General features: G+C 45.0%; 1 protein-coding gene across 1 annotated transcript; it reads left to right on the top strand.

The window, feature by feature from the left end:
- Positions 1–538: 538 nt before the first annotated feature.
- LOC147633543 (shaggy-related protein kinase epsilon-like) lies at positions 539–22,451 on the top strand. The gene is made up of 12 exons (XM_086806647.1): positions 539–1,402; positions 1,638–1,940; positions 2,251–2,343; positions 2,636–2,695; positions 2,884–3,156; positions 3,268–3,342; positions 3,518–3,574; positions 3,674–3,865; positions 4,022–4,117; positions 21,466–21,549; positions 21,636–21,738; positions 21,828–22,451. The coding sequence occupies exons 1-12, from the start codon at positions 1,352–1,354 to the stop codon at positions 21,911–21,913; spliced, it is 1,473 nt and encodes a 490-aa protein (XP_086662773.1). The 5' UTR covers positions 539–1,351; the 3' UTR covers positions 21,914–22,451.
- Positions 22,452–26,348: the final 3,897 nt, after the last annotated feature.

Here is a 26,348-nt window from a genome sequence, read left to right as displayed (position 1 = left end):
TCCTACACAACAAGAGATGGGCAATGCCAATGTTCACAAAATTATTTTTATCGAGCATGAAATGCAACGAGTGTAGATTTTTTTTTAAACAAAAGTATGGCACGAGTGAAAAGTTAGTGCGTGTTTCCTAAATATACGTTTCGTCCACTCCCTTAGTAGTTAGTTCAGTGGATAGAGCGGATGTGTTATTCCCCAAGGTTGTGTGTGTTCAAGTTGTGCTTACTACGGTTGCCGCGGATGATGGGTGTGCACCATGTGGATGTGTGTTGTAACCAACATATCCGGGTTGTAAAAAAAATAGTAGATGAGTGGCCAAACTTATGAAATTTAAAAAATACGTTAGGTCCACACGAAGCCATGGGAGAAGCCTGTGATGACTACTAATTAAGGTTTGGAACAAAGGAGATGGGGGTCACGCAAGGATTTTGTCTGCAAGCAAAGGGGATCGACAAGGTGTAAAGACGGCGCGGTGCAAGGCCTTGGCGTCGGGGAAGCGAGGGCGAGGCGGGTAGGTGGGTGGGTTAACGTGGGTTAGCGTGGAGAGGGAGGACAAACTAGCGCAATGGATGCGTCGTGCTCACTGCTGCTACCTTTCATTGGCTGTTTCTGGGGGGCGAGGGGGCATGTATTGAAGGGAGAACTGAATGAAGGGTGTCGTCACACGACGTGGGCGCCCACTCACGGCAGCGGCAAGCAATGAAGAAGCGGATTAATAATCAATCACGGCTTGCGACTTCTTACTAAAAGGAAAGGCCGGCCGGATGATGGCGCACTTGGCACCTGTGCGAAAGGGTGCGATGGAAGGGAAAGGGTAAAACATCATCTCTCACCCATGGGGAGACGAGAGAGAGAGAGAGAGAGAGAGAGAGCGAAGCCTGCTGCTGCTCCATAGCCAGCCATCCCATCGCTTGAAACTTGACAGACCTCATCAACCCCTGCTTTTTCCCTTTCACCTTTTCCCTTTTGTGTGTTTTCTTTTTTTTTGGGAAGCGGAGTACAGCGCTGCAACAAAGCAAGCATTTAAATTGATGGAAATCGGATCATCATCCTCATCAATTTGGGCCCAAAAAACCCATCATCATCATCAGCAACACCGTGCCCCTTTTCTCGATATCTCTGCATACCCCTTTCCAGATCCACCATTTCTGCATCTCCCTTTCGCTATCATCGCCCACTGAAAACAAGACGAACACCGAAGTGAGAGTGAAAGAAAGACCTCTACTGACCCCATCGCCCTCCCTCCCTCCCTCCCCCCCCCTCTTTCTCTCTCTCGCTCTGTGCATAATTAGCTATGACGAATTCGGCCCTTTCCTGATACTTGCCCCACCCTCCCCTCCTTCCTCTGCATGTGATGCGCCGTCTGAAGAGCATTGCGTCCGGCCGTTCCTCCTTCTCTGACAATGTAATGCAATGCTTCCCCCTCTATACTCTTCCTTCGTTGTTCTGCTCCATCACAGCGGCACCCCACTGCAGATCGTGGGCGCTGTGCATTCTTGCTTGTCATTGTTTTTCTACAAGATGGACCCCTCCCCCCCCACCTTTGGGCAGCTTCTATGCATCCCTGGCCCTTGAAATGAGCATCTTGTGAGGTTTTAGACGTTCCCTAACGCTAACATTGTGGTTGCGTTTTACTTTAGCCTGGCGACAGCAGTATCAAGAGGGCGAAATTTGAACAGGAGGAGCTGGAAAAGCAAGCAGCACAGAGCAGCATTGGAGAGGCTAGCAGCTCAGGGTTGTTGGCGGTGGGCAGCAACAACAGCAGCTCAGAACGGCACATGGCCTCTGTGAGTGCGGGGCTTCTATCTGCTGCAAAAGTGGGTAGTAGCACAAGTGTGGTGGTGGGTGGCCTTAAAGCCGGAGCTAGCGGTGTGGAACAGCTGCCCAAAGAGATGAATGAAATGAAGATCAGAGATGACAGGGCTGACACCAGTGAAGAGAAGGTGGGTATATCAGAACACAGTGATCCTCTTCTAGAATTTGTATATGGGTCATCATTTTTGTGGCAACCCATGTATCTCATTTTTGTGGCAACCCATGTGTCTCATTTTTGTGGCAACCAATGTATCCCTAATGAAGCAGCAGTCTCCTTGCTATTGTTGCATCTATTTTGTCTTTTCATTTTTCTGATTAGTACCTATCTCTGGGGTTGCCAAGGCAGGACATTGAAGCAACAGTCTCCTTGCTCTTGTTGCATCTATTTTGTCTTTTCATTTTTCTGATTAGTACCCATCTCTGGGGTTGCCAAGGCAGGACATTGAAGCAGCAGTCGTGGATGGCAACGGAGCAGAGACAGGCCATATAATTGTGACCACCATAGGTGGAAAGAATGGTCAGCCGAAGCAAGTGAGTTGATTTGCAGTATACTCCACTATTTTTTATAGCCTCTACAGATCAGAAGAATGGTCAATTCAGAGTGTTTATTAACTACTTTGTGATGGGCAAACAACGAGGCTCCCTGTCCAAGCTCTGATAGCTTCCGTGCGTTGTTGGATTTGTCAAAAGCACGATGGTTGGGGTGTATAAACACTTCAAGCCATGGAGTTCATTTTTAGTGAAAAGCATTATTATGTTTATACTGAAGCCATGCACTTGTTTGCATTGACCTAGTGCAATAATAATGCAATTACTATTGCAGACCATCAGCTATATGGCCGAACGTGTAGTGGGCACCGGCTCTTTTGGTGTGGTTTTCCAGGTAATTTATCATCCTGAGATAATGTTAACGTTTAAATGGCTTGGCTCTTCACTTGACCTTGCGAGAAGTGGGGTGTCATGCTCTTTGATCTACACTATTTATCATGGTGATGAGTGATATCGGTGGAGCTTCAACAAGTGATTTGAAGGTGCAACCAGGAATTTTACCTCTTGCTTCTTAAATTGCAGGGAAAATGTTTGGAGACCGGGGAGACTGTTGCCATCAAGAAAGTGCTTCAAGATAAAAGATATAAAAACAGGGAGCTTCAGATCATGCGGCTATTGGATCACCCCAACATCGTGTCTCTAAAGCATTGCTTCTACTCATCAACTGAGAAGGATGAGGTTTTTCTAAACTTGGTCTTAGAATACGTTCCAGAGACAGTCTATCGGATTGCTAAGCATTACAACAGGATGAATCAAAGGATGCCTCTTATCTTTGTGAAGCTATACACATACCAGGTGATTGTTTTGAGTTCATATGATGCTGTGCTCTCTATTTGTGCTAGCATGCTAAAAAACAGGAAGAGGTCATGAAGCCATGCTTGATAAGGTTACACGATTCGTGTGCAGATCTGTAGGGCACTGGCTTATATCCATGGTGCAGTCGGTGTTTGTCATCGTGATATCAAGCCTCAAAATCTTTTGGTGGGCTGGATTCATGAAGTAGCCTTTGAGAAGCATTTTGCTTAAATTTTTCCAAGATCATTTCTTTAAGAAAGATCTTGAGGAGGAAACCTGTACACACGTGTGTACAGTTGTAGATGCTTTATAACTGTACCTTTTTTATGTCAGTCACTAATTATTGTACTCTACTTCCCAGGTGAATCCTCAAACCCATCAGCTAAAGCTATGCGACTTTGGGAGTGCTAAGGTTTTGGTAAGCACAAGTGCAATGAAGCTGAGTTTTATGATTTTTCACATGAAGTCAGCTCACTTAAGCAGCTGGGAAGATACGTGGGTTTGTCCATGGATGCAGGTTAAAGGGGAGACGAACATTGCATACATATGCTCTCGCTACTACCGAGCTCCTGAGCTCATTTTTGGGGCTGTTGAATATACTACTGCCATTGACATATGGTCTATGGGCTGTGTCATGGCTGAACTAATGCTTGGACAGCCTATTTTCCCAGGAGAGAGCGGAGTTGATCAGCTGGTTGAGATTATCAAGGTAGCCTTTTTTTCTACGTACAAATGAGAGAGTGGAGAGCAGGTCATCAACGTGTCGATGATGAGCCAATCCTCCCCCTCCCCTCTCTTCGTTGGGCAGCATTGAGAAGTTTGCATCATAGCTCTTAATCTCAGCTAAACTATTTTGATGCCACAGGTTCTAGGAACTCCAACTAGGGAGGAGATTAAGTGCATGAACCCCAATTACACAGATTTCAAATTTCCACAAATAAAGGCTCATCCTTGGCACAAGGTAATTGGCCAAGGATTGTATATCTACTGTTAAAACAGTTGCATACGAAACTTTGTTGATGAAAGGCATTGGTCTGGTGCAGTGTATGAAGAGAGAGAGAGAGAGAGAGAGAGAGAGAGAGAGAGAGAGAGAGTTATGAATGTCTAACAAAATATGTCAAGGGTCTATGAGAGACTGGTGGCCCATTGAAATACATTCATCATGCACGGTTGCGTGTGGAAGAGAGAGAGAGAGAGAGAGAGAGAGAGAGAGAGAGAGAGAGAGAGAGTTTTGGATATTTTAAAATACCTAAAGGGTCTTTGAGACATTGGTAGTCCATTGAATTACTTTCATTGTGCACAGTTGCTTGTGGGAAGAAAAATGATAGTTACATATGAGAGAGTAGGCATGTGAATCCAGTGTGTTGAGAGCTGGGCTGATGATGTGCATGTTATTTGTTGCGGTGGACAGAGAAGTGCCTCCACCCTAGTGTATTGTCAGACCAAGAGAGAGAGCCCTATAGGTGAAAAATAGAGAAGAAGAGATGGCCAACTGCAGTAAGTTTATCCTTTACAACTATTTAGCATCTTTAAAAGGTGCCCTTTCTCCTTCATTTGTGCATTCAGGTACTCAGCCCTTACCCTCCTCAGACCAACAGCTAGAAGTAGCTGTGGGAGTCTAGATTTAGACTGCAACAGAGGCCAGCATCCTATCACCATGAAGTAAGCCAGCTTTAGTCATATTTGGAGGAGGTTATTTGAGGAATTTGACTTGTTCCGAGCCTTCCAGCCTTGTATGTTCACATTCACATCAGTGGTGAAGGGGCGGGGGGGAGGGGGGCATGTGTAACAGTCGTGATGACTCAACCTTCTACCAAGTCATCAAGCCTGCCAAATGGACTGTCACATCATCAAATCTCTCAGGATCCCTTTTTTTTCCTCGGGAAAGAGCCGTGCAAATCTCCCATCTCTAGAGAGACCTGCAAGGCCCCCCCCCCCCCCCCCCCCACCCCGCCCCCCCGCCACCCCGCCCCCTCCTCCTCACATGCCATGGTGGCTGCAGCCTCAGTGGCCCAAGCAACTGTGCCCCAAGTAATTGTGTGGGGAGCCCCGATCGGTAGTGAAAATGCAAAGAATCCTCTGCCAGACCTGCCGAGCCTTCAAGCGGTTCCATAGGCAATGGTGTTGGGACTCCAAAGATGGCCCCACCTTGAACAAACTGCTGGCCTACCTCCGATAGCCAACCAAATGCCAACCGCCAGGCTCCGATGTGCCAACTTGCACAGAAAGAGAGTGATCTTTCGTGACCAAAAACTGTCAACGTCTTCCAGAAATCTTAGAGAAACTGTGGAGAGAGGCCTTGAGATTGCTAGTGCCCCGCAAAGGATCACACTCCTAAAATCTAGGTGGGTTACTATTTTTGGACAACCCCAAATGGAAATTCCTTAAGTGTCATTACGTTTGTAAGTTGAGCAAATGGGAGGACAGGCCAAAACACATTTGGCAGAAGGTCTACGAGTTGGGATATTTTCAAAGGTAAAGGTTATGGGAGGTTCTATCTCTTAGATTGGGACATGTGGCAAGAAATTGGATCAAAATGAAACAAGTTGCCTCACACTTGCTAGAAAGTGGATCAAAGTGACAAGTGGCTTCACACTTGTCAGTTCAGCAATTGTGTGGCTCTCCACTTGTCATTATAGTCTTCTCTTGTTATTTTAGCTCATGGGAGGCCCAAATCTATAAATTGGAGCTCTTTGGAAGAGGCTCTCTTGTTCCATACTAGCGTCTACCATGCTGGTTGCCCGTGTTCTCATCGACTACTACTTGTGGAGAGTTCCTACACTCCTTCAGTCCCCTTAACAGAAGGTTTCTTTAGCCTCTTGATGGCTGCACCGTCCTTGTATTGGCTGATTTATTTACTGTAGTGGCTGAATGGAGGGTTGTACCGGCTGATTTGAGGCTGTACCTATTGTACCAGCCCTTGTACCTGTTGTACTGGCTGCACCAGCCCCTATACGTACTGTACCTTGTATTTATTGTACTGGCTGCACCAGCCCTTGCACCAGTTGTACCAGCCCTTGTACCTGCTACACCAGTCGTACCTGTTGTACCAACCGTTGTACCAGCTGCACTGAAGATTGTACCCACCCATATGGTTATATTATGGTAGAGAGAGAGAGAGAGAGGTATTTATGGAGCTGAATATTTGCAGTTTTTCCCTAAGAGTTGGAAGGCCTGGTCATTGGGGAAGATTAGTACCCTTGTGACAGGTATATTGGCTTCTACATACATACTTTATATGTTCATGGATTCTTGGGCGGCATGAGATGGACAGCCCTATTGTACATTTGTTTATGGATAATGTGGCATCTCACGTGGGGAGAGTAAGGCCCTCCAAGCTTGTACATCAGAAATACTCCTTCATAATAAAATTACCCAAGGGGGGGTTTGGCCCTTTCGGCCCCAGTGCAGTCACATGTGCAAGCCCCATTTTCAGCATTGTGGATGTTTTGTCAAGCTTTTATGTTTTATGCCAAGTGATGATGGATATGTGTTAAGACCGTGGCCATGGAAGTGTTTGATTACGTTAATAGTCATAAGTGTTTCGAGGCCCTGCTAGGTGGGCATGAATCCTGCCCTCCATGTGGAACCACTTTGTTTGGGCCCTAGAATATGCATTCTTTGGGATAAATCTTTCTCACAGTGAAGGTATATGTAGGAGGGAGGGAGGGGTATTGCCTCCGAAACATGACGACATACAAGAGAAGCACCTCTAGACTGGAGGACACGAGCCCCCCTCAGTGAGCACATCGATGATGCGCAGATCCTGTAGGTGATGTGAGCCTCTAGTGCTTGCCCATGAATGTTGGGGAGTAACACAGACCGGATCCGTGCTCCAGTCTATCGCCGGCACTGCGCTCAAAGGGAAGGAGAAGATCATCGCACCACTCTCAGGGGTGGAAGGCGTGGAGTGATGTAGAACCACACAGATACGGACAGGGGCCTCCGTCTCCTCGAAGATGCTCGCTCCCTCGATGGGGAGGCATCAAAAGAAGCTGTAGTCTGCTGGTTGCCCTAGAGCTCGAGGGGGGCCGCTTGGCGACTCTGGAGGGAGAGCACGCACCGAAGAGGCAGCGATGGTCATCTTCACTGGCGCTGGAAAACGGTGGATCAAGCGGCAAACCGAGCTAGTCTGTAGTCTTCTCTCTGGGTGATGAGCATGCTTAGGTGAGGTGGATGGGAAGGGGAGGGAGGGTTTCGATGAAGCCGAAGAGGAAGGGACTGAAGAAGCCGAAGGGGGGGGAAGCTTGGGCAGAGGTCCGTGGGGGGGAGTGGGGAGCTCAGAGGAAGAAAGGGTCACACCTGTGAGGAAGGGTGAGGCTGAGGCTGAGAGGACAAGACCGTGGAAGATTAGATTGGGTCGGATGGCCTCATTGGAACCTAGAGACCTGGCGAGGGATCACGACGAGGTAATGGTCTCCAGAAAAGGGGGGGTGGGTGCTGGTTCTCGTGAAGGGAGTTTTGTTTTTGGGGGGGGGGGGGGTCACAAAGGAGAGAAGAGAGGGGGCGGAAGGAAGAAACAAGGGGGAAGATCATTGACTGACGGAAGCAGAGGGGGTAGGAAGATACGCGGATGGAGAAAACGAGACGGTGGGAGAGAAGAAGAAAGGGGTGCATGCTATGGTGGGGAGGGGGAACAGATGGAGGCGGGGCGGAAAGAAGCCGAAGGAGGCAGAAGTGATGGCTAGGCAGTAGGAAGGTGAGAATGTGGCTTCGGGGGTTGGGGGGGTGGGGGCTGTGCTGGCTGAGGTGAGGGGATGGGGAAGGCTCTCGAATGCAAGCAAGGGGGGCTCCAGAGCAAGCGTGCGCAACTTCTTCTCTCGGGTTATTGGAACTATGATTGATTCTCTTTGGATCCGCTTGCCCATATGAACGTGTTCCAAGAGCATGAAGGTTTATAACCTTAATTGAGTTAAGCTTCCTTTAATTAACCTGTAAACCTGTAACCTGCAGTTGGTACAATTGTGTAACACACAACAAGGCCTTCTTTATACCTCTGTTTGAGTGAGTTTAAGCAATCCACTTTAATTCTTGAACAAGGAGATAGAGTCGTAGAGGTAGAAGATGGAGAGTTGACACTAGATGGGGTCCCTATTACACACTTAAGGGTCCCCTCCCGCAAGCAAGAGTATTTGCTTTTATTAATTTGGAGAATTTCTTTACAATGCAGACTTTGCCAAGAACTTACTGATGGCGGTTGACTGTGGAATGCCAAATGCAAGGACAAAGAAGACCAAACATCGGCTGAACCATCATGCATTCTGAAGGCACTTTAGTAGCCACTTCGGGAGCTAATATGCACACCCAGATCTCCTCAGGGAATGCGGGATTGATGGCTGAATGCTGAAGATAACTTCTGGCTGCCTTGGACTGTAGCACGCTGAGGGTGCTCTGCGAAAGATATGCATGCACAAGTCGTGGGACTTAGGCACACATGATAATTGCTTTGTACACTGCCGAATTGTGCAAGAGAGACATGGTCTAGTGAATGGGACCTAAGGTTACTTATATATGCAAACCCACTACAAGTTGGCTACTTGTAGGCCGTCGGACTGTTGATTTTTACCCATGTCAAGCTGAAAATGTTGTTATATGCATGCGCTTCCATACGCATATCACTGCGAGTTTATTCTGCTGGCCAACTGACCTCTCCTATGCTCGCCAACTGGGCTAAGGGCTGGCTGACTATGCCAAGGCTTATGGCTGGTCCTTTGCGGCTCTTGGGCAATCCCAATGGGAGCCCACTTAAAGCTGGTCCTAAGGCTAAGCCTAATGCCTATGTTGCCTAATGCTTCTACATGCTTCTTATAGACTTCTTATAGTGACACATGGTGACACCGAAGGCTAGACTAGCCTGTAAAGTTTCGATTGTCTACTGATGCTAGAGTTGCATGGCTTCCTGATCTGTAGCTTGTGTTGATTCTTCAGAGCCATGAGTTTTGCACGGTGCTGGACTTCTTCAACCCTATGTTTGGGTTCCTCGGGGTTCCGTTCCTCGGCAAGTTTCCGGCGTCTTTGTTGCTCCATTAGGATAAAGCATGCGTTCAAATCTCATGGGGCCCTGATCCTTGGGCTTTTCAGCCTCTTTTGTTTGTCGAAGTTGTAGCTTTAGTAGTCTGTTTTGCTCTATCAGCTCTTGGATGAAATCTTTGTTGCTTTGCAGAAGCGTTGTTTCTTCTTTGTTGGTGTCTTCTTTGAAGCTTTCTTCTTGTAGCAATGTTTACTCTTATCACTGTGATATGTCGCAGTGCTCAACATTGCTATATAGTAGTGTTTACTACTATAACTACTATGTAGCAATGATCACTGTTATATAGTAGTAATGATTGCTATATAAGACAACTACTATATGTAGCAATGCTAATCATTGCTATAACCAAGATGGGCCACAACTAGAAGCTCTGATACCAATGTAGAATGTAGCCGATATGATCGTGTAACACATAGCAAGGCCTTCTTTATGCCTTTATCTTTGAGTGAGTTTAAGCAATCCACTTTAGTTCTTGAACACGGAGGTAGAGCTGTAAAGATAGAGGATGGAGAATCGACACCAGATGGGGTCCCAACAACCCACTAAAGACCTCCCTCTTGCAAGCAGAAGCAGGAGTATCTTCTTTTATTACTTTGGAAAATTGCTTACAATGTAGACTTTACCAAGTACTTACCGTCGACGAATGCCAAATGCAAGGATGAAGAAACATAAACGTTGGGTGAACCATCTTGTGGTCCGGAGGCACTTTAGAAGCCACTTCGGGAGCCAATATGTACACCCAGATCTACTGAAGGAATGTAGGATTGATGGCAGAATGATGAAGATAACTTTTGGCTGCCTTGGATTGTAGCACGCTGAGGGTGGTGCTCTGTTTGAAGATATGCATGCACGACTTCTGGGACTTAGGCACACATGATAATTGCTTTTTACAGTGCTGAGTTGTGCAAAAGTCAAATGAGCTAGTGAATGGGATTGAGGGCTTCTTATATATGCACACCCACTACAAGTCGGCCACTTGCATTGTGAAGTCCATTCCAAAATCTGCCCTAAACACAGCTAAAACCCAAGGTTAGTCCAAACGAAATCATGAGGTAGCATGCTAGCTCACCTCCCAACCGCGATAGGCATCCACTGATCTCCCTTGAGCCAAGGCTAGGGTTTCCTGCACAATCCCATAGGATACCACATAAGCCTGCTTGTAGGCCTTTGATACGCTAACCTACAACTCGCCATGTGCGTGGCATGAGCATATCTGCCCTCTTGGTCTAAGGAAGACTTTTAGTGGTGCATTTGTACAACTGTGCCTCACAATAACCCAAGCTCTCACTTATATAGTGATAACTATGCCATAAATAGCTAACTCGCTATAAAGGGCCATTAAGCTTGTTTTTTAAATCTAGCCAAGCATCAATGTGCTAATCCCTAATCTTGGGCCTCTAACTCCGTTGGATTAGATCGCTAATCTATAGATAACATTCTTCCCCTCTTCGAACATTTACTCTTAAAAGAAATTAGGGAAACGCTTACTCAGACTAGTTGCCGACTCCCAAATCGAGTCCTTCTCTGCCCTATCTTTCCACTTAATCTTATATTCAGGATCAACTTGTTTTTAAGTTGTCTTTAATCTATAATCCTCTCGGGTTCATGTGGAACATAGGATAGGTCCTCAACCTCAACAAATTCTTGGGGGTAACAAGGTTATCACACAAGATCCCGCAGAAAACTGAATAAGGAAGTGGTGGGGGCATGGGGCCTATTTATATGCCCCATGTGAGCAGTCGGCTAGCATTGGTGGCCCTCCACGACTGCATGAGCAGTCGGCCAGCAATAAAGAAGTCCACGACTGCATACGCAGTCGGCCAGCAAGAAAGAAGTCCACGACTGCATACATCCAATCGGCCAGCAGTAAGATACTCCACGACTGATGTCTGGGCGGTCGGCCAGCCACAAGACTGCAGATGGGACAGTCGGCCAGCCACTAGGTGCTCCTGCCAACCTTTGGCATCTCTCCACACCACTGGAAAAAATGGGAAAAATAGAGAAAATTACGAGGAGTGAGGAAAAATGATAAAACACCTTATACAGGGCGGGCACACCCACAACAGAGGCCCTGGTGTATAAATATAGACAGGAGATGACTTCTAACAGACGGAAGGTTGGGAAGTGATCTCCTAGGTATTGTGGACCTTACAAGATCTTGAAAAAGATTGGTAAGGTTGCTTATAGACTAAAGTTTCCTTCAAATGTGAAAGTTCATCCAGTCTTTCATGTCAGTCGACTGAAAGAGATACTAGGAGCTGAGATAGAGAAGAGTTTACACACCTATCTCTCTGTGTTTCTTGTGTTGTCTATTTTCTGCATTCTACTTGCTCTTGTCTACCCAAGTTTGGTTATCATTTCCGCTGCATATTCTGACATGGTATCAGAGCCCTAGGCTCTTGATAGATCTTGGGAGTTTTTCTGAGCAAGAGGGGGATTGTTAGGTTGCTGATTGGTGGACTGTTTTGGACTGTTTGGGAAGAGAAGGTGCAAGAGGAAGGCGGGCTAAGGTGCTGGACAGCCACTTGCAGGTTTTACAGATTTTTTTTTCCCACCCACCCACCCTTTCAGGTTACTCCCCGCGATGGCAGATTTACTAGAGATGGCTGAGAAGCACGTGAAGATTCCGACTCTCCCCACGTTCCCAGTGGATCGTCAGTTGGACGGGTCCAATTACGGCATCTGGAAGGTCATGATGGAGTCTGTGCTGGAGTCATATGACCTTGCTGATTTTATCATCATCGGGGTTCCACGGCCGGAAGCAAAGGAAGGGGAGTTACTGTCGACGAGGAAGGACCGAGAGGCAGAGGCACACATGTGGGATCGTGTCAACGCCAGGGTCCGGTCATTTATTTTCCTCAACTGCACACCACAAGTGATCAATCATGTAAAGCACATGACGCTGGCGAGAGGCATATGGGAGCACTTGGCTTCTTTGTATAACAAGGTATCACCCATGAAACGGATCTCCTTGGAAGTGCAGATGCGGGTTATGAACCTTGCAAAGTCCTCAACGATGCGGGAACACATTAACAAGCTGCAGGCCCTTCAGCAGGAAGTCCTACAAGCTGGGAAAGAGATATCATCTGAAGACATGGCCATCACTTTGCTGTCCCACTTGCCTGCTCAGTATTCTGCTTTCTATTCCTCGTTGATTACGAGTGGCAGGCTCAGCACCATTACTTGGAGGAGCTTGTGCCAATGGTCTTGGACCAGGAGGAACGTTTCACGAACCCTCCTCACAGCGGAGGTTCGGAGGCCTTAACTGGCCAACGGTCGAAAGGCCGGAATAACAACAAGGGCAAAGGGAAGGCTTCACCGGAGAAGTCTTCTGAGAAGAAGCCTGATTCAGAACGAGAGAAGCTGAAGGCCGAAAGATCCTGTAATGATTGTGGCGAGAAAGGCCACTATTGGAGGAAGTGCCCTAAGCGGACAGGGAAGAGTGCTGATTTCTCAGCCTCAGCTGCAAAGACTCCGGCATTTGTGCACTTAGAGATGGTGGACTCTGACGATTCATCATCTTCGAGCGAGGAGGCAGTTGGCTTCACCGCGAAGGATACCCGGGAATGGATTCTTGACAGTGGTGCTTCCAGGCACATGACTCCATCCCGTGACTTCTTTCTGGTTCTGAAACGGCAGTCAGGTCGCATCTTTATTGGCGACAACTCCACTATTCCGATACATAATGAGGGCCGGATGGAGATTATTCTCGACGGCAAGGGGGGCAAGCATGCTTCCCGTGTTCTTTATGTCTCTGCTCTGGGTTTTCATCTTCTGTCAGTGCATGAAGTATGCAAGACTGGCTTTCGGGTGGAATTTGAGGAGCATTTAGTTGCTCTACGGGACCGTGAGACTGGCTAGGTTGTTTGGGAAGGCGGTGTGGAGAATGGTATCTACAAGCTCTCTGCACTCTCCTCGTTGACAGGTTCTCAGGTCGGAGATTTGTGGCACTTTCGTTTTGGCCACTTAAATGTGGATGCATTGAGGCGAGCTTTCCGAGACCAGATGGTGGTTGGCTTGCCAGATGTTGGTAGTAGGCAAGGGCGCTGCAGTTCTTACATACGTGGTAAGCAGCACAGGGAATCCTTTCCGAAGCAGGCTTCCAGGCGGGCTTCGAAACCATTGGAGTTTATTCACACTGACTTGAACGAGATTGTTGTCAGCCGAGATGTGGTCTTTGACGAGCATGTTCGAGTATCCACTGTAGAGGAGCCGCCACTTCTTGGAGATCCATAGGGGCCTGATGATGATTCCCAGACCATCATTCCAGTTGATCAACCTCAGTCAGTACAGGAGGTTGAGCCCGTAGTTGGAGTAGAGCCCCCGCGACTACAAGAGGCTCCACGATCTGTTCGAGTACCTAGGTGGTTGTTAGACACCCTTCGGGAGTCGGGTGTCGCGGAGCTACCCTCCGAGTGGACCACAGAGGACGGCCCTTGAAGATCACATAGAGTCCGAGATAAAAGCAACACAGCGGAGCTTCTTCAAGTGAACTATGCTTTGATGTCTCGTATCATGTGGGACAAAGAGCCCACTTCAGTAAAGGAAGCCCTTTCACAGGATACTTGGAAGAAAGCCATGCAGGTGAAACTTGATGCCATTGAGAAGAACAACACTTGGGAGTTGGTACCGAGGCCGTCGAAGCGGTCAGTCATTGGTGTCAAATGGGTCTTTAAGACCAAATATGCGTCTGATGGGTCGGTGGACAAACACAAAGCCAGACTTGTGGCTAAAGGTTATGCTCAGCGGCCAGGCATCGACTACGAGGATACCTTTGCACCGACAGCGCGGATGTCCATGATTCGGACCGTTCTAGCCCTTGCTTCTTCTCAGAGGTGGCCCGTGTATCAAATGGATGTAAAATCTGCGTTCCTTAATGGTGACCTGCAGGAGGAGGCGTATGTTGAGCAGCCTCCAGGCTTTATTGACCGACTTAGGCTTACTCCACTTCTATTTGGGATTGGAGATCTGGCAGACCTAGAGGGGGTTTTTTGTCTCTCAGCAGCGGTATGTTCATGAGTTGCTTGAGGCCTTTGGGATGGAGAACTGCAAGCCTATTACTTCGCCGATGGACCCGAACACAAAGTTAACCGTTACTGATCCTTGTGAGCCAGTTGATGCCTCGCACTACCGGAAGTTGGTTGGTTCATTGATCTGGTTGCTGAACACCAGATTGGACTTGAGCTTCTCCGTGGGGAGTTTGATCTTTACGTGCAATGCACGGCCTCACATCAGCTTTAAAGTTGGTGTCCTTAGTAGGTTCTAAAATCAGAGGTTCCAATGAGTCTTCAATGGCGTCTGCAGAGTACGAAGGATCTGGGACTCTTTTACACGGGAGGGGATGGAGTCAAGCTCCAAGGTTGGAGTGACTCAAATTGGGGAGGAGATCCAGACACGAGGAGATCTACTTCAGGATACAGTTTTACCCTCGGCTCAGGAGCAATTTCTTGGAGCAGCAAGAGGTAGCCAACTATTGCCCTTTCTTCGATAGAGGCAGAGTACCGGGCTGCTTGTGGTGCTGCTTGTGAGGTTGTATGGTTGCGGAGGTTGCTAGGCGAGATTGGGTTTCCACAGAAGGAGCCCACAGTCATCCAGTGCGATAACCAGAGTTGTATAGCTATTGCTCGGAACCCGGTCTTCCATGCCCGGATCAAGCATATAGAGATACAATATCACTTTGTACGTGAGAAGATCTTGGCTGGTGACATCTTGCTACTTTATTGTTCGACGGAGGACAATGCGGCGGACCTCTTCACGAAGTCTCTACCTCAGGCTACGCTCAGGCGGCACTCCAGCTCCCTTGGGTTGGTTTCACAGCCAGGAGCTGAGAGGGGGTGTTAGAAGTCATCCCCTGTCTATATTTATACACCAGGGCCTCTGTTGTGGGTGTGCCCGCCCTGTATAAGGTGTTTTATCATTTTTCCTCACTCCCCGTATTTTTCCCTATTTTTCCCATTTTTTCCAGTGGTGTGGAGGGATGCCAGAGGTTGGCAGGAGCACCTAGTGGCTGGCCGACTGTCCCATCTGCAGTCTTGTGGCTGGCCGACTGCCCAGACATCAGTCGTGGAGTATCTTACTGCTGGCCGACTGGATGTATGCAGTCGTGGACCTCTTTATTGCTGGCCGACTGCTCATGCAGTCGTGGAGGGCCAGTCGTGGAGGGCCACCAGTGCTGGCCGACTGCTCACATGGGGCGTATAAATAGGCCCCATGCCCCCACCACTTCCTTACGTCTCTGATCTCTTGGCCACTCTCAAATAAACTAGCATTCCCTCGGTAAATTCCCTTGGTGAATGCTGCCTATCAGCATAAAAGCGTGTACGATCTTGTGCACTTCTGATATCCTCTTGTGCACTGACTAGCATTTCTTACATATGTCATGTGCATGCTTGCCCATGTACGTTCTCAGGGCTAATCCAGAAGGGGCAGCCAAGAAAAACATCATTAGAGCTAGGACATGGAGCACAGAGTGCTATTGGCAATGTGGACTTAGAAAATAGATGGAAGGCATGGAAGGATGTCCTGTCAGGTGCGTTAGATGCAAAGGAGGACAGTCGGCTGCAGATGGTCTGTCGGCTGTACTTGATCAGAGGCATCGGCTGTACTGCAGGAGGCTGTCGGCTGCAGGTGCTACATGGAGTATGAGTTAGACCAGTCGGACAAGCGTTAAAAGGATTTAATGAATTGTGGACTGGCCGACCAGCAGTCGGCCAGTTTGCCAAGTCTTTATGAAGGCCTATAAATAGGCAAGGGTGCTCCTCAATGAGTCATTCAACTCCTTTGAGTTGGGTCTAAGACTAGGACAGATTTTTGGGTGTTTCCCACCCTTTTATGAAGGCAGCCTATGGCTGTAGGTTAGGTATCTTTTTGTACCATATGAATATACTGAATTTCCAGCCATATCTCTCTCTCTCTCTACTCTCCCTTGTGTCTGCGTTATGCATCAGCATGTTCTCAGTGGTGTTTAGGGCTGAAAGAAGACTCCCAGAGTTTCCGCATGTTACAACATATCTGCTGGGAAATCTCTAGCCGCATCAATTTGAATACCCTTAAGTCCGACTGCCATTAGAGATATAGGTTGGTATCTGTACAGCATCATAAATGGATTGTAACCGGTAGCTGCATGCTTAGCACTATTATAGGCAAACTCGACCATCCGGATGTACTTCTCCCAATCTAATGGTCTCTTGGAGACGTAGACGTATGTTCGAAGCATATTCTCCAAAACTTGATTCACCCTCTCTGTTTTCCCATTAGACTTGGGATGATTAGATGATTTTATACTCATTGTAGTCTCCAATCTTTGGAAAACTAGCTACCAGAAATGTCCAGAAAACTTGGAGTCCCTATCATTGACTATATCAAAGGGCAATCCATACAACCTGAAAAGCTGCTCAACAAATTGTTGCACCAATTCGGTTGCCTTCATTGCCACTTTTGTAGGTAAAAATAGTGCCATCTTTGGCAATACTATCTGCCCCCACCCAGATACCATCATGACCTCTGGTCCATGGCAAACCTACAATGAAGTCCATAGAAATACTCTCCCATTTACCTCTTGGGATCTCTAGAAGATGTTACATACCTCTAGCCCTAAGGCGTTTAGCCATATTCACTTGACATTAACGACACTTTACCACATAGTCCTGAACATATGCCTTCACCTTAGGCTAGTTAAACATCCGTTTCACTAAATCATAGGTTTGGTGTACCCCTGGATGACCCACCATAGGAGCATCATGATATCCATACATGATTCTTTTCCTAATCTCATTGTTATTTGAGACACAAACTTTCTCACTCCAGAACAACAATCCATTCCGGATAAGGCTCTAGCCACAGTCACGGAATGCATGACTCTTGAGGCTTGGTCTAAATATATGGAGCTCCTTGCTTAGACATGCTGGCAATACCGACCAAACCGACTATAGATCTCTCTCAGAGTCATAAAGATCAGCCCTAATCTCGGTGAAGCTCAAGGAGTTCGCCTCCCCAATTCTACTCAAGGCATCCACCACTCTATTTTAGACTACCCTTGCGATACTTTATTTCCATATCAAAGTCTTGCATCAACTCAGCCCGCCGTGTCTTGCTTTCCTTGAACTTGGGTCTGTCACATATATATATTGACTCATGTTCGATCAACACAACAAATTTGGTTCCAAAAAGATAGTGTCGCCAAGTTTTTATAGCATGTATAACCGCATACAGCTCTTTCTCCTGAGTGTGCCATCTGACTTGGGTATCGTCAAGCTTCTTCTTTCAAATGCCACAGGTCGGCCACCTTGGAACAACGCCACGCCTATCGCGAAATCACAAGCATCAGTCTCGACCACAAATGATATGCTAGGATCCGGCAAGGCCAATACAGGTGCTTCCTTCACCTTAAGCTTGAGGGCACGAAAAGCCTCATCATGCTTCTTGTTCCAAGGGATTGGGCTGTCAGACCTACGTCCTCTTCCCTTAAGGAGATACGTGAAAGGTATGGTTAACTGTGAATAATCTCTCACCGACTTCTTAAGAAAGACGGTGAATCCCAAAAACGTCAAAGTTGCCTTATAGTACGAGGAACCGGCCAATCCAAATATCTTATGTATTTGCTCCATGTCAAAAAATCTAATGTCCTAGATATATGAGTTCTCTTTTGAAGAGCTCACACTTCGTATACTTGGCATACAAGTTCTTCTGTCTCAAAATCCTCAAGATGATCTGGAGATGTTCGACGTGATCCTCCACAGTACGATTGTATATCAAGATATCATCTAGAAACATGACCATGAATTTCCCTAAATAACCTCTAAAGAGATCATTCATCATCTTAGTAGGTGTATTCGTGAGCCCAAAAGGTAACACGAGAAACTCATAATGGCCATACCGCATGTGGAATCCCGTCTTAAAGACGTCTTCCTTAGCTATCCGTGTTTGGTGATAACAATACAAAGGTCAATCTTTGTAAAATAGGAAGCTTCTTGCAACCTATCAATCAAATCATCCACTCTGGGAAGGGGATATCTATTTTTGATCATAACTTTATTCAACTTTTTATAGTTGACACACATTCTCCAACTTTCGTCTCCTTGTGCTTTAGAAGTATTGGTGCGCCCCCCCCCCCCCCCCCCCAAAGGAGATTTACTCTTCGAATGTGTCCTATCTTGAGATATTTCGACAATTGTCGGGCAATCTCATCCTCTTCCAACTAGCTTATCTTGTAAGACGCAATGCACATAGGCCGAGACTATCTTATGATCAACCGACCGACTGGGCAGAAGAACATGAGGAAACACAGCTGGGAAAACATCGGCATACTCTACCCTGATGTTCTCGAAAGCTTGTGTCTCCCATACATCAAGACTAACTAAATTAAACTCACAATGAGTATCAAATGACATGGTATCTAGAATACATTGGAACACTTCATAACTTAAATCCTTTATACTATATTACGAAGTTCAACTGAGTTTACAAGTGTAGTGGATGGGACATCGAAATGACCCTGTAGGGAAAACTAGACACCGTCCATGATGAAAGATAGCTTATGACCCTTCCAATCTATCTGGACATCGTGGTTATGAAACTACTCTTTACGTATAATAATATCTACACTATCCAGATTCATAATCCGCTCCAAGTAGCTTTGTATGGCTATAGGCAACTAAGACACCCGCCAATCCCAATACTGTGCCCGCGACAGCACGTCGACACGATAGTGGTGATCACTTGGTTGCGTCTCCACTCCCACCTTCTGCATAGGCTTGGCATTCATGAAGTTGTGAGTACTCCTAGGGTCAAAAAGAATGGGTACAGTTTTTCCCACGATTTGTTGGGGTAAGTCCAACTTGTGGCAAGGCTTGCATAAATTGGCTAGACCGGAGGTCCCTAACACCTTAAGGTTTTGGGGTCTAGATGGCTAGACCAGTTTGTGTAACCTTGCAGTTAAGCGCACTTGCGCTGGAACACTACTGGGATGGGTGACCTCCTGGGAAGTTGTTACCCCGCGATCCTACAAGTGGTATCAGAGCCATGGTTGAAAGTCCAACCTCTGAGTCCATGGAAAGGGCCAGGTTGAAGGTGACTTCAACCTCTGAGCCAGGGCAGAGGCCACGTTGAAGCTCTCAACCTCTGAGCCGGTTGGACCATGTTGGTACTAAGAGGGACAGGTGAGTTCCAAGTTTGGCTTAAGGGGGTGATTGTTGGGGTAAGCCCAACTTGTGGCAAGGCTTGCATAAATTGGCTAGACCGGAGGTCCCTAACACCTTAAGGTTTTGGGGTCTAGATGGCTAGACCAGTTTGTGTAACCTTGCAGTTAAGCGCACTTGCGCTGGAACACTACTGGGATGGGTGACCTCCTGGGAAGTTGTTGCCCCGCGATCCTACACGATTGACCCATACATCCGTTTTAGGTCCGTAGGACTGAAAACTTTCATATTAAAGCTACAACCCTTGCAAGAACTCTCATATGATACAATAGTATGTACGGAAGTAATCTTAACTTCAGCCTCGGTCGTATGGGCTCCCTTTGAGTTTGACTTGGCCTTCGACTGTGGGGAGTTCATCCTCATTTGCCTTTGCTAACCACAAGTGAAGCACCGACCCTCCTTAACGAATTGAAGAGTCTACTTTGTTTTCTTTGATTTCTTTGAATTGGGGTCATCCGTAGTATATGATTAACTTTGGGTCTTTGCAGGAGTCTGTGAAGGTTTCCCATGCTTAAACTGTCGTTTACGTTCAGATCATAGTAACATGAAACGTTTCATTGTTTCTTCATTTCGAAGGTTTCGTTTCGTCTGTTTTGGACAAAACGCAGAGGTTTCGAAATGACACTTCTTATATACACATACCAAATTTATAACATAGCCAACATAAATATGAAGATGCATTTTTTGGGACTAGTGGGTATGAAATTCATGATTTTGGGAGTAGGTTTTTTGGTATTTTCGAAATTTGGGCAAGAAAAGGAGAGAAAGAGAGGAGGAAAGAAACAAGTTGGAAGGGAAGAGGGAGGTGAGAAGAAAAGGGAAGGAGGTGAGAAGAAAAGGAGAGAAAGATGGAAGACAAGAAAAGGAGCGAAAGAGGAGGAGGGAAGAGGAGAGGTGGACCGTGGAGGAGAAGAGAGAAAGAGGAAAAGGGAAGAGGAAGAGGAAGCGTGGAGGAGAAGACGTGAAGGAGCGAAAAGGAGGAGACGCATAACAACAATGGTGTGGTCAAGTTTGCAGTCTGTTGCTCTAGCAAGGTCATCCTTGCGTCAAAGTCTACCTTAGTAACCAACTCATCGACCATCACATCGACATCCTGATGATCGTTGTTAGGTTGAACATTCTCGTCCATCCCACGATCATTCTGTACTTCATCAGCCATGACAAATCCAAGATAATTTGGTGCTGCTCAAGGAAAACTTGCGTGTCATGATGAAGTGCCACCAAAATCCTGCTCGTCCACTAACTCAAGCACCAATCCCGCTCTTGGAATCTGGCTGTGTGCTCTCAGCCCTCTTAACCAAGGAGATGGACTCTTGAATGTGGATACTCATCAGCAAACCCCCCCTTTTATACCAAAAAATCAAGGAGTTTACTTGCTTTTGGGTTTTTCTTAAAAAAGTACTTTTCAGTTTAGTAAAAAAAGACCCATGTGCTTTATTTATTGACTTCCTCCTCAAGTGTGGCCACTTTGGAATTGTGCTGATATTCGCTTTCTTATTACCTCCACCCACTTGGAGGCTTCATCCACACCTCATGCAACTCGTTCCTCAAGACTTCACTCTGCAGCTTAATTTACTCCTTGGTTTCCTATATGGTATTGGAGAGTGCAACATTCACCTCGTGAATCTGATCCATCCTGTGTTTCTTGACTGAATCCAACTCCTCCTTCAAGGTGGCATTTTACCTTCACTGCGTTGAGCTCCCCTCATGGCCCAGTGACATCTTCCTCCTGTTGCAATAAAATTCTTTGAAGCCTTAGAATCCATCTTGAATGAATGTCCCCATTTCTCTTGTTTGTCTACCTAGTAACCCTCCACTGGAAAATGTCCCCACTTCTCTGGTTTGTCTACCAAGAAACCCTCCATCTGCGTGAGGGCATCCTTCAACTTGCCAATTTGCCCATTCCTTCGGTTGGACTGGGTGGTGGTGACCATTTATGTTGAATTATTCTTGACTTGTGCTGCTGAAGTACTACTGAATGTTAAGTGCTGATTTCTGCAGATTAATGTGTGTTTCATGTTGAGAGAGAGAGAGAGAGAGAGAGAGAGAGAGAGGATTTTGAGTAACTTGAGATTTGCTCAGATGTTTCACAAGAGAATGCCACCAGAAGCTGTGGATTTAGTTTCCAGACTACTTCAATACTCCCCCAATCTTCGTTTTACAGCAGTGAGGCTTCAAATACTTTATGTTTAAGAGAACTCTTTGGTGCAAAGGCCAGCATGTTGCTAACAGAATCTCACAAACATTTGCAGCTGGAAGCTTGTGTCCATCCCTTCTTTGATGAGTTGCGTGACCCTAATACCCGGCTTCCCAATGGGCGCCCATTGCCTCCACTTTTCAATTTCAAGCCCCCAGGTATGAAAAAAGTCACCTGGTATCGCTTACCTCTTGTTTTGAGGTTGCTTTCGAAGAATAGTTTCTTACATCAACGACTGTCCATGCAGAATTGAGAGGTGCTACCCCAGAAATGATCCAGAAGTTGATTCCAGAGCATGTTAGAAGGCAGAACCCCTTCTTGGCTTATCAGTAACCAAAGGGCATGCAAATCACGTGATAGCAAGGACTTGGATCATTGGATCATTTTTATGGTGTAATTATGCAGACATCTCACAGTGCAGGAACAGCTGCATTTAATGTGGTACTCTTCCATGAGACAGCCTGGATGCTTATTTTGTATTTAGGCTTTCATCCTCGTGAAGGCTACTAAACTACAGCTATACATGGAAAAAATTCGGATCACTTGGAAGTGGCAAACCTCTTGATTCAGTGCGCACAAGGAACACACCCAAAACGCTGCGGGGTGCTTGGATGCTGGTTGGAAGGCAATGTTACCCTCATGGGTAAAAGAAATATTATTATTGCTGCCATGTAGGAGTACATGGAGTTGTTATTAGCATTCCTGCCCTAGAGCCAATTGTCCTCCTAGTTAGTGGCATTGTTGTCTTTATTGCAAACATGTAGATTGGCAAGGGGTCATCTATATTCTACAAGCATTCCCCAGCCTTAAAAACTTTCAGGTAGACTCAATCTTTGTATTGATCTTGGTCTAAACATGTTAGTTTCTTTTAGTTGTTTTTTTGGTGAGGTCTGTTTCAAAGGGTAACAACTGTGTCAAGTTAGTAAAATTTGTAGAAAGAAGATGATATATATTGATGCACATGTTCATGGGTAAGAGGGTTCTGAAGTTCTTTCATAGTGTGGTTTTGTAAAGAGTCGAGGATCGTCAAGTAGTTCCTTTTGGCATTGCAGAGTATGATGGATGACTGGGTTTAGATTTTGCATCTCTCTCTCTCTCTCTCTCTCTCACACACACACACACACACACACACAAAACGTGTGTGCGTGCGTGCACATGCGTGCACTCACTTTATGACAAGCACTTGCCAGTGCTCCATTTATCAAGTGCCCCATCATTGGTCGGTGAGTTCCCTGCAAGGTATCTGATAACTCCCATCGAGTACTTTATTTTGCCGACACCTCTCCTCAAGAGTGGCCAGCATAATTAGTTGCAAGCATGCTAAGGTGGTTGCTTATAGTGCTATATATAACATCTCATCATGGTGCTGTTCAAGCATCTTTGCTTCTTATTTAAGAGTTTAAAATTGTTCTTTATGCTCGTCAAAGCAGAGTTTTAAAAGCACTGCATATTATCTTTCATGCTCACTTGTTAATTATTAGTGTGAAAAAGCATGTCGTTCAGGACAATGCTTTTGGTCCCCCTTACCATGCTTATATTCAATCTCTTTTTGATTGTTCATTGGCTTTTGCTTCTTGATAACAAGGTGGTGTATTGGATAGATTGTAAATCCTTTCTAGCCCTTGCTCTTTCTCCACAATGTTGTGTAGTTTGGTTAAGAAAACATTTTGTTGAGGGTTTTTGTCTTCATTCATGGTTTATTTCTGGTACTTTAAAGTTTATGTAGCTTCTCATTGTCATCATTTAGGATAATGGCCTCTTGCTTATAGAGCATTTTCTTTATTCTCTTGTTAGTTGGCTTGAAAGTTTATCTCCTTCATGATTTGCAAAATTGGTTTGGGTTACGTCGAGGTGAGTTTGTCTCCTTTTTGTTTTTGAGTTTTTGTCCATCTACCCACTAGGCCATTCCACTTTGTGGACCTTGAGAGAGAGAGAGAGAGAGAGAGAGAGAGAGAGAGAGAGAGAAGTAATGTAGAGATTCTAATGTGTGTGTGTGAAAATTGCTAGAGCAGATAGGACCATATCGTTGAACCCTTAACCTAATCCAAATCTACATGAGAACTTAAGCAACAGCTTCTTGAAAGAATATAGAATAAAAAAATTAAAGAAAAACTTATTGGATAAGTTTAATAGAGAAAAGGTAAGCTTTATGAAGGCATGTGCTTGCAAAGATAAGGTTTCACGGTGTTGACATGTGTCTATGTTGTGTGTCCACACAACTAAGTGATAAGAAGTTGTTATTGCACTAAAGTCTAATTCATATACAAAATAATTATTTAATCATGGTAAGGATTGACCACATATCCCATAATCCTAAGCGTGATAATAAAGTAAGGATCGAACTCTATAGATATCGTGGATTGGTTTTGACCTCACGAGCCATTCCATTGATTGGCATGACTATGTCTTGATGAGAAGTCAAATTATGTGATAATGGTGATCAAGCTGATTTGATACATCACCTTGCTAATGATCGTTATCCTTGTTAAAGCTTTTGACACTATTCTTTGCCATCAAGAGACTTAAAAAAAAAAAGAGTTAGTTTCGTAAAGAATTTATAAAGAAAGTTAGTTTCAAAAGTAATTTATTTAGAATATTGTTTTGGACTCAAAACAAAAAAAGAGAGTGAGTTTCATGAAGAATTCATAAAGAAAGTTAGTTTCATAAATAATTCATTTTGAATACTGTTTTGGGCTATCATGAAGGGCCTAGTGTATACCTTAAGAGAGAAGAATGATTGCATTGTTGACCTCCCGTCTTTTGTCTCTTAGAATTGCCAGGTCTTCATCTGTGGGCAATCAATATTCTTTCTCCATGGGTAGTCATGATACACACATTAAAGGTTTGAGACATGCCCAAGAGTGATTGTTCATTGTCTACATCCAATGTGATGACTCGGTGTGTTTCTTGAGCCCTTTGTTTTGCAAGTTTCTGAGACTCTTCGGCTACTTTCCTCGTATTTCTTAAATCTTTATCCCGCTATCATGTGTTTTCTTGTTTGGAGGGATATTTGGTAGAACAATTTTTTTTTAAATTTGTCCATGGGCCGGGCTCAATTGATTTATCAAATCTGTATCACGCTCTTCATAGAGAGTGTTTAATGTTTATTCATAAGAGTAACCTTGTGAGCATATGCAACCAATATATAATTGTCTTGCATAAACTCGATAAAAAATTCTTATGAAGCCTCTTGCAAACAATCAAGAGCTTCTTTGTGCCACCTAAAAGCTTGAAAAGTCTTATGTTTTTCACATATGTTTTTGCATAATCTGTGAAGAAGGGAGCTTTGGGATAACATTTGTAAGGTCCTTCTGTGCTTTTTTGATGTCTCTAAGCACTGACACTTTGTGTGAGAACCATCTCTACTAGCTCTTCCATGCTTCCTCAGAAGACCTGTTCTTGTCCCCAATTTTCTTTCTATCTTCTTTGTTCTTGCCATCCGAGAAAAAAAACAAAGAATATAAGTAAACGGCAAAGTGGGTACCCCACTGCGATGAGGATATAGTTGGGACCCTTGCAGCACCTCATATCACATGGTGGGATACCTTGAGCGGTTTTTGGCAATTCAAGGGCCTCCGATGCAATAAAACCCCAAGTAACACAAAATTTATGTCATAGATGTAAAAAAATAACAAAATAAATTACTCAATGGAACACTCATATGTAGAGATACTCTTGTTGCTCTTAGATATTATCGATGATGCTAGAGATGATGTGTTTTTAGTCGATGGTGCCGATATTGCCTATGGAGCCACTATTATCGATGGTGCAGTTGTTGGGAATCTAGAGAATGCCAAAAAGCAAAAAGCCAAATCTCTTGAAAGGGCACAGCCTGTATCTGCTATATAATGGTCAGTCCCTTTTCTTTTTCTAATACAAAATCCCTGCTTAAAAAAAAAAGCCAAATCTCGGAGGATTTAAATAGGTTCACCTATCCAAAATTAAGAAATCAATGCTTTTCCTTAAAAAAGTAGCCTTGTTGTGCAAAAAAGAGCCGTTTCTCACATTGAAAATTGGGGAAGTTTAATGCTAATCATTATCCTTGAGAAAAGAGCCCACTTGTTTTTTTTGGAAAAGAAACATGTTTTGAAAAAAGAGCCCCATGCATTTTTAGAAAAGAGCTTCGTTGCTTGAAAAAAGAAAATCTATCTTGAAAAAAGAGAATCTATCTTGAAAAAGAAAGAGAGCTTCGTTCGGGCTATGTGTTTTTGGAAAATGAGCCAAGAAGCCATTTTATACTCATGTCACTTAAAAATTTTATTTTGGTTTATTGGGCACAAAATATATCACATTTTATACATTTTATTAGGTAAAGGCTCCTATAAGGGTAGAGCGTGTATTTTAAATAAAATTCACATTCTCATGAATATGCTATATATATATAGAGCCTATTTGCTATATATATATATATATAGCATATTCATGAGAATGTGAATTTTATTTAAAATACACGCTCTACCCTTATAGGAGCCTTTACCTAATTTGACTAAATTTCGCTTCATGAAAGCTCAGACTATGAACATACAGACTCTCTACGAGAGATCAAATCATAAATATTCATTTAAGGTTTTTTCTTTTTTAGTTCTGAAGTTTTATTTACCTATGTCATAATTTAATCCGTGCTTTTGATGCACTTAACTCATGGGTATCATGTTATGCAAAGAGAATGTTGTAGAGAATCGTGGAGGCATCCTCTTCGCACCGTTGGCCATCTAGTCCTAAACATAATATGGGTACTATAATGTGCAAAGAGTAGACCCATGAGTTT

Source organism: Cibotium barometz, chromosome 12 (assembly GCF_041138505.1).
Source record: "Cibotium barometz isolate CiBa-2024 chromosome 12, ASM4113850v1, whole genome shotgun sequence".
NCBI classification, from domain to species: domain Eukaryota; kingdom Viridiplantae; phylum Streptophyta; class Polypodiopsida; order Cyatheales; family Cibotiaceae; genus Cibotium; species Cibotium barometz.
The sequence above is the reverse complement of the archived record's forward strand: the minus strand, read 5'-3'. Positions and strand labels throughout refer to the sequence as shown.